Below are 8,559 nucleotides of genomic sequence, written 5' to 3' on the forward strand. Positions count from 1 at the left end.
TTACACTGAGCTTTAACTTAAGCATTTTCCAACTCAGTATATTCTGTAGGCCAGTATGATTCCTTAGGATATATGTCTGGACTGATGGAGGCCCCAGAGTCAGGCTACTTTCCATAAATATTTATGGAGCCTTCATGGAGATCGTAGCACTGAGCTAGGGCATTTATCCTGCCCTTGTCTGTAAATACTCTATAACAAAAATGCAGAGATATATGAGCTAGACTCTTAAGCTATCATGTACAAATGAATTTTTAGTCAATAAGAGAATTGTGCACATTGTAAATCAGAGGAAGAGAAGTTATCCATGTTGAAATCCCTGAAGTTGGAACAGTTGAATGCTCACTGCTCAAGTGAGAGACCTGTACTTCCCTACGCAAAGATTAGCATCCGTCCTTTCCTAGGCAAGGCACAGATCCATGCCATTAGGTTGACAAGCAAGCCAATTGATTGGGTCCTATCTGAGGAGACCCCGCACCGTCTCTGCTTTTAAAAGTAGTCATGCTCACTTCCAATACACTAGTTTACTTCTAAAAAGACAGCATAATCCTGGTTTGAAAAGGTAAAGGAGGCAAGCTAGTCTCGCCTGCAACCCCTTCCTTTTGTTACTGGCCCTATGGGAATGCCTCTCCATGGCTTCTAATCCCTTGGCTTGTACTTACTTTTGCTGTCCCTGGAATACTCTCTGCTTGCTAGCTACTGGTCTTGCTTATGACCCCACATTCTTATGGCTTGCAAATAAAGTGAGAAGAGAACAGAGGCAGAGTTACACACTGACACATCTTTCTTGGGCCCTTGGAGCAGGCTAGAGCAATATTACTTCCCATGGTTTGTCTTCTCAAGGACAACGGCTGAAAGGAAAAGGATAGTGCTTGTGATTGGAGGTCTTCCTCCATGGAATGTGAGTTATTCACTAGGGCTGTGCAAAGGTGCAGAGGGAGGGATCAGGAGAGACAGTGCTACAGGGAGAACTCCTTCAGGCTGAATTATTGGTGGCAGTTTGGATTCGAAAGGCTGATTGGCTGCTTTTGGAGAGACACCACTGGATAAACCCAATCACAGTCTTTAGCATTATTCACTCTCCCTCAGCTACCTCAGGAGGAACCTCCACGACACCTAAGTGACACCGGATGGAAAGTCTGCCACATCAACACCTAGACTCCTCACAAAACGTTGCTCACAAAATCTTTCCGTTCCTTTCTCCTCCTTCCCTCCCCCTGCTTGTCGCCATTCTGGACTCTCTCCTGCCCCTAATGCCTATCCTTTCCACTCTCATCCCTGTCTGTCCAGAATGTTGTCTCCAAAGACAAAACACAGTTAGAGGTGCTGCTTATCAAATGGCCATCTAGTCCTGCCATATCATTTAGCCCTCTCTGCAGCTCTAACTTTACAGCCCATAGGCCTGATTGCCATTTCCTCCTTCTAGCCTTTTATTTTTTTAACTTCCATGTTTCAGGCAGTGGCTAAGGCATCCCATTGATTTGTTCCTTTGAGTTTCTAAATGCTCCTCATGGGAACTTTCCACTTGTCCAAACATAGAAGGGTCAGTGGTGGGGGTGAAAGGTGGGGGAATGCTCACAGAAAAGCATGTCTATATATTTGCTCATCAGGGAATAAGAATGGTATCGTTGGGTGCATGCTAATGGGTCTGTCTCTCTTTCCCCTACACAGGGCCTGGAGCAGTCATTGATGGTGTAAACTCGGCCTCTAGAGCACTGGCTTGTCTCTGGCTATCAGGGACGCTCTTTGTCCACTTCTTCATCAAGTTTTGATAAGAAAACATAGGTTCTCTGAGCAACGCCTGCTTCTCCATATCACAGACTTTAATCTGCACTGCGGAGGGCAAAACAGTTTGGGCTTCTTTTTGTTTGTTTGTTTCTGTCATTCTTCTTGATTTTTTATTTATTTTTTATTTTTATTTTTGGCGGGGGGAGTTGTTTTCTTTTCTTTGACTTTTATTTTCCAGGTTAAATGAGTGGGGTTGGGGGAGGGGTGGACAGGGTTCTACTGTGTGTAGGATAATCATTCATTGGTGTGTCCAAAAGTGTTCCTGCTACCTGGCCCTTCCCTTTCCTCTGCTTCCCTCCCCATTGTCACCCCCACCAATCTCTCCTCCCCACCACACTAAAACATAAGCTCCATTTGGGCAAAAAAACGTGCCTCGTGATTAACACCCTAAAGACACAACTTGACTTATAATGTAGTGCACAGCAAGAGTTATATCCAAGTGTCCTATTATCTGTGTCTTCTAAGCTTTGACACATTTTCCTGATTACAATGTACATATTCCTATCTCCATGTTTATTATTATCTAATTGCATTGGAGTTCACATCCTTTCTTTCTGGGACGTTATCGCACGATATATATATGTATAATTTTGCCATTTTCTCTGGCTACTCTGTCCTATTCGTGTTCCTCACCAGCTACAGAGATTAGAGGTTTGGGGCTATTCACACAACCCAACACTGACAATTTAGAAGTCAAATGACCAAAATGGGGGAGGCATTTTGCGAATAGTAATTCTCTTTAAAAATGCTGTTCAACTCATAAAAAATGATTCCTAGATGGCTGATTATTTGGGTTTTATCACGCTATTTATCAAAGTAATCATATGGTTATCCGTCTACTCAATTGTCTGATTTATCTCTCCATTCAATTATCTACCCACCCATCGTCCTCTCCAGCAATCTATTTACTCTACTTATCAATCTATCAATGTAATTATCTAACACTTTTTTCTATTTCTTTTCCCACTACTCACTATCAATTCATCACCATATTAATGTCTAATTATATTGTGTCTATTCTATTGTATTCATTTTTCCTCTACCTTCAACAGACATTGGCATCTACAAAACTATGTATCAGCTTCTCAAATGAAAGCCAGTGATCTCACAGGCTAACAACATAGAAAAGCAATATGTCATGGACTCTTTGGAACGTGGTATCCCATCTCCCCAAAGTAGACGCCCGTTAGCAGATGGACCAAAGTAGCAATGTAATGATCGGTCACTCACTATTCCCAGAAGAGACTGTGTTTTCTAAAACTTCTTCTTGGGAAGCAGATCAGCCCTGGGAAGGCCTTGATTAGTATTGTTTTGGGGTTTTTTGTTGTTGTTGCAGCTTTTTGTTTATTTGTTTGTTTTGTTTTGTTTTTCTGTTTTTCTTTCACACTTGAAGGACTAAGGTGCCAACTTTCATGCTTCTCTCAGCCTTTCAAGAAAGTGTATGTCAGGAACCTGTGGGACTCATTCCATTGCTGGCTTCTCTTAATAGCAAGATGGTGAAAAAAAGAAATAAAAACAAAACAAAACAAAATACACACACACACACACATCTCTCTGTGGAATGTGAAGAAAGCAGTCCATCAGTCTGAGTCTGATGATTTCAGCCATTGTCTCCTCTTTGCTCCAGTTTTAGTTTAATCTGTTTGAAAACTATCCAGTAGAAAGCTGATGACACCAATTACATGGCAGGTGTGTTGACAACTCTGGTATTTGTTTCAGGAAACTCTTCTGAGCTGAGGGCACTTGAGCAACTGACTTAATTTCTAAGCACTTGATTAATACAACACTGCAAACAGAAGGGGGAAAGTGTAAGTGACACACAATTTCCTCTGATACAGGCTGCCTCTCAACTGGCTTTGGGGAAGAATTCCCTCAGCTCTCCATGTTCAAGCAGATGCCACATGTAAACAAGAGCTGACCTGACATTTCTCCATTATCGCCTGGGACAAGAAGGACTCATCCAGCAAAGGTGCCTATGATCCAAAAGAATTGCATTGAAAACCGCACAAGTTTGTGCACCTCTTGACCTGCGCTGCAAGGACTGACCTATTGAGAGGATGAGAAAGAAGCATCAACAATGACTATCTCACAGACATGCCCTGCCTCAGTTGGAAAACTCTTTCAGGTCTAAACTAAAAAATGTTAAATGTTACATGTATGTGTGTGTGTGTGTGTGTGTGTGTACACACAGAGGGTGCAAAAAATGTATACACATTTTTAGAAAGGAAAAAACTGTATTAAAATTGTAATAATATATACTGAAAACAAAAGATGAACTCAACTCATGTATATACATTTTTTGGCACCTCGGGTGTATACACACACACACACACACACACACATAAAATACAAACTTTGGCTAGGCTTTCCTGGCATACAAAACCTAGGCACTTTCATAAGAGTTTGAGCTGGTGTGAGTGAAATTATTATTACATTTGCCAGCTATAAACCAACATCTGCATTTCCTAGTGAGCCTCCAGGAGCCAGATTCTGGGAACATAAATGATATGCCAAAAGCAGTGTATCGATTCCAAGTTCCAGGGACAATTATGAGCAGGCTCAAAGTCATAATTAAAGGTTGGACATCAATGTCTAGATCTGTCACTACATTCAGCACCTGGAGTCGGGTTGGTATCAGACTTTACATGAGAATTAAATGTGCCATTTGAGTGTTCTACTGATAATAAATGTGTTACTTTGGAGTAAAGTAAATGTGCAGGCTGTGGGGAGTGGGTGGTCTTGGAGAACGTGGTGCTTGAAATGGATAAGCTATACATGTTCTCTAAACTTGTTCTAGAGGAAGGGGTCCATTCTCCTTTGGCCAGAAAGATCACCAGAACCTTTTGAACAGAGCAAGGCTGGGTCTCAGAGTCACTATAAAGCTCCAAACTGCCCTCTTCCACTGGATACCATGAAGAACCTCTGAATACCATGTTACCTATTCCAGCTACATTTCAGAGGGGGGAAAATCCTACAGGCAATCCTCATCGGTCTAGAAAAAGAAAACCAAGTAAATAAGACCCAAGGAAACTGGGCATTGGGAAAGAAAATTGCTCTTCTTCACAACAGATATACCCCAACTTTGGGGTTGTTTGGGTTACTTTGGTGGGGATAGCTCCGTATGACAGTAGCTGTTCCCCAACATTTTGAAGCATACAGAACAGTAAATGCTCACTAAAGACAATATACACATTTACACATGCTCTTTGAACTTTACCTATAGGGGGTAGATGGATGAGACCTGCTGGACAGATTTTTTTCAAGGTGCAAATGTGGGGGGTGGAGATAGGGGTAAAGGAGAAAATAATAAACAAGTCCCTGAGCAAGCCATAGTGCTTCACGGGCTTTCCACGTGGGAAGAAGACCAAATAAGGAGATTAGGTGAGAGGAATTCAGCAATGTAGTTACTCTGAAGCCCTTCCCCTTCCCCAAATAAAGTTAATATGTAGTTCCACCAAAGTAATGCCATTAAAAGTGCTAGTGTTAAAGCTTTGGCCAAGCTTCTTTTTGAGACGTTTAATGTCAAGTGCCTGATACAGTTATCTGCAAGTCTAAGCAAGTGCGTTTAGTTTTTCTCACTCTTGTTTTACCCGGGGGAGGGGAGTCATATAGGAGAATGGACATATTTTATTCCAAGAGCATTGTGCACGGTTGTTCTGCTGCAATTTTGCTCAACTGAATAGAAGGAAAGGTAAAGCTTTGTGTCAAGAAGAGGCCTGGGCCTCTTTCCTCTGAACCCATGCCTCATCCTCGATAATACATTTTCCAGGTCACATAGTTAGTTCTCAAAACCTGGGTGGAAAGTACGCTCTGGGACTCCAGAAATTCCACAACCAAGGATGAGTTTAAGAATCTGTTTCTGCATCAATCCAGTCACTTTGCACTCAACAAGGAGGAGTTAGCAATGTCTACCTTTGTTGAAAGGACTCTTAAATTAAAAGTGTAGAGAACCTCAAGGTGGGCGATAGACAGATAGAGAGCTTATCACTGTCATTGCAACAGGAGTGGCTATAAATTGAATACCCTAATTTTGTGAGTGCTTCCAATGCCATTGAGAATGTCTGTCCCTCTGTAGTTGTGTATGGTTGTCATCAGCCCCATCAGTAGAAGGATGGAAGGAATGCCTCAAGGTGAGGAGAGATATGGCGGTGGGGTTATCTTTCCCAATTTCACTCTGAGTCTTCAGCAGAGAAAATAATGGCTTTGCAATGCCTGGAAGCAGCCCTCAAATCACCCTCTAACCCCCATCACGTGCACACACACACACACACACACACATATATAGGTATATGTATATGTATACATACATATATTTCATATATACACATATATATGAAAAGCAAAGTTTAATCTTTTTGGAATGAGGGGAAGCAGCATAAAATTTTTCTTTTTGGTAAAATTCAATTTTCCTCCAACAAGGAAAATCTTCCGTTTTCATTTTGCACACGCCTATACCTAGACACACTTATACCCAATTGCCTCCCCTCCCATTATCCAAAGATTCCCTGTCTTTTTCTTTTAAGACAAATAAGTTTGAATAGTTGCAGGAAGACTTCACAGGTGTATAACTAGGAAGGCAACATTTTCAAAGATACCATATGATGAGAACTCCTAATGCTTGCTAAAAGCAAACAAATAAAAATGCCAGTCTCATTTCCCTCATTTCTTATTTCAGAGAAGAGAAGTAAATGAAAAGAGGAAGAAATAGATGTGTAATTAAAAGATGTGGCAAAAAGATCGGGCTGAACTACGTAATGCAGTTTTGGCTTCAGGTGCAGAATATGGAGCGTCCAAAGGAATGCAGAGTGGACATAATTAGACACAATTGTCTTCATCCTGAAAGTAGTCAGCTAAGCCTAATTTCCAGTATTTTGAAAGAGGTTCCTTTTTGTTTCTTTCAGTGGTGCCCTTTTAAAGGCACACAGTTATTTCGGTTGTTCCACACCACTGAGTGGGAGAAGAAAGATTGTTAACTGTCTACTATCCTTTCTTGGCCACTTTCTATGTTATTGGCAGATTTATAAGAATATCAATTATAGCAATGATAAGTAATAATAGCTGCCCTTGTGTTAGTTAGAGGGAGCATTTTTAATCATTCAAAATTTTTGTGACATGTAAAGTGCAGTTGTGAGGTATGTGTGGGTGTACGAAAATGTATCTGTCAAGTTCAGAGTCCTATAGATTAAAAAAAAATATGAGTTATCAATGGTGCCATTATAGCTGTGTCAGACAATGGGTGTGCCCATTCTCACAATTATCCTGAAAACAAATCTATGCTAAATGCTTTAAAAATTTATCACATGATACAAGAATATGACTTTGTCAGTCTTCTAGAGTTCTTTTTTTCTTTTGTTTTCTTCCGTATCTTTTCCTTCAAAAATCAACGACTTGATTTCTGTCAATAATTGTATTAAGGGTGAATATACTACCTGAATTTTGTGCATGTTACATTGTAGTTGTAACCTTTTCTAATTCAGGATGAATACGAGATGGTTGTGATTGTGCAGTGTATCAATAAAGTTTAAAGAAATTTGTAATTTTGGGGGGGACTGTTTATTAGGGTATTTCTTTGCATATCGAGGAATGGAGAAAAGTGAAGTCGACTGCTCCTTTTATATGTGTGTTTTAGGCTTTGGGGAGTATATGCAATCAGAAAACTGAGTAGTCTCTCTCCTCTCTCTCTCTCTCTCTCTCTCTCTCTCTCTCACACACACACACACACACACACACACACACACAGCATTAAAAAGTCACTCTAAATGTCTTCCGTGTTACATCTGTATATCAAATACCTATGTCATTTACAAATAATATAAAATGTAGCTGCAGTCTCAAAGCCTAAAAAAATATTTACTGGCCTTTGCCAAATGGAAGCAAAAGAGAAGTTTCAGAAAAATAATAACCAGATACTCCTCAGTTTGGGCACTGAAATCCTTAATAGTTCCTGCAGCTTGATTTTACTAAATTAAACACAGCTCTGACAAGAGTGTGAGAAGATGTGATGGCTATGGTGTATACTTATTCTTGGAGGCATTTGCCACTGATTAACTGCTCTCCGTATTAGGTTTTACTATAGTATACGATGGGTAATTGCACTAACAAGAGACCTGGAGAAGAAGCTCCATTTCTCGGATTGCCTTTTCTAAAACATCTTTCTCTTTCATTAAAACTCTGACTCCTCCACTTTCATCACACATTTATCTGCTTTTCTGAAGGAATAGATATTAACCTCTTATGTACAACTCAGCTTCTCATCAATCATGTTTCTATCAACTAGCCCAGCCTAGTTCTACCATTAACTAGACATGTGATGTTGAATTGGGCGTTTGATCTTCCTAGTGTTTGTTTCCTCATCTATACCATTTGTGAATTTCCACCCCCCAATGTGTTTTAGTTCACAATTTTCTGGGCAGTTTTTGTTTCTATTTAACTACTGGGTTTTTCAAGAGTTTCTCCAAATAAAGCTTAGGGACAATGGCTGGTTATGGTTTGAGAATTAAGCAGAAAGGGGGTTGAGATTCTTCAGCTGATATTACAGCATGGCTAGCACCTCTGGCCAAGACCCTGAGCTACAGTTATGAGGCTTGTTTCTTCTTGGCTTCCTAGGTAGACAAGGGCTAATCCCTGACCTTTGATGAACCTCTGTCCTTCACAGGGAATAGAACACAGATAACTCAATAAACTAGATCATATTGTTTGTAAATTACAATACCAAGAAAATGGTAGGTGCCGGTGATTGAGAGTTTCCAGTTTTCTCAAGCTCATTATAAAAGC

At 40.4% G+C, this 8,559-nt stretch overlaps 1 protein-coding gene across 1 annotated transcript in view; it reads left to right on the top strand.

The window, feature by feature from the left end:
* Positions 1–7,322, top strand: part of LOC109438897 (opioid-binding protein/cell adhesion molecule) — a 581,752-nt gene extending 574,430 nt beyond the window's left edge. The window contains exon 9 of the mRNA XM_074321787.1: positions 1,669–7,322. Within this exon, the coding sequence (XP_074177888.1) occupies positions 1,669–1,769 (101 nt within the window). The 3' untranslated portion in view covers positions 1,770–7,322. The remainder of the gene's footprint in view (positions 1–1,668) is intronic.
* The last annotated feature ends 1,237 nt before the right edge of the window (positions 7,323–8,559 follow it).

The sequence above is a fragment of the Rhinolophus sinicus genome, linkage group LG16 (genome assembly GCF_036562045.2).
Source record: "Rhinolophus sinicus isolate RSC01 linkage group LG16, ASM3656204v1, whole genome shotgun sequence".
Classification (NCBI taxonomy): domain Eukaryota; kingdom Metazoa; phylum Chordata; class Mammalia; order Chiroptera; family Rhinolophidae; genus Rhinolophus; species Rhinolophus sinicus.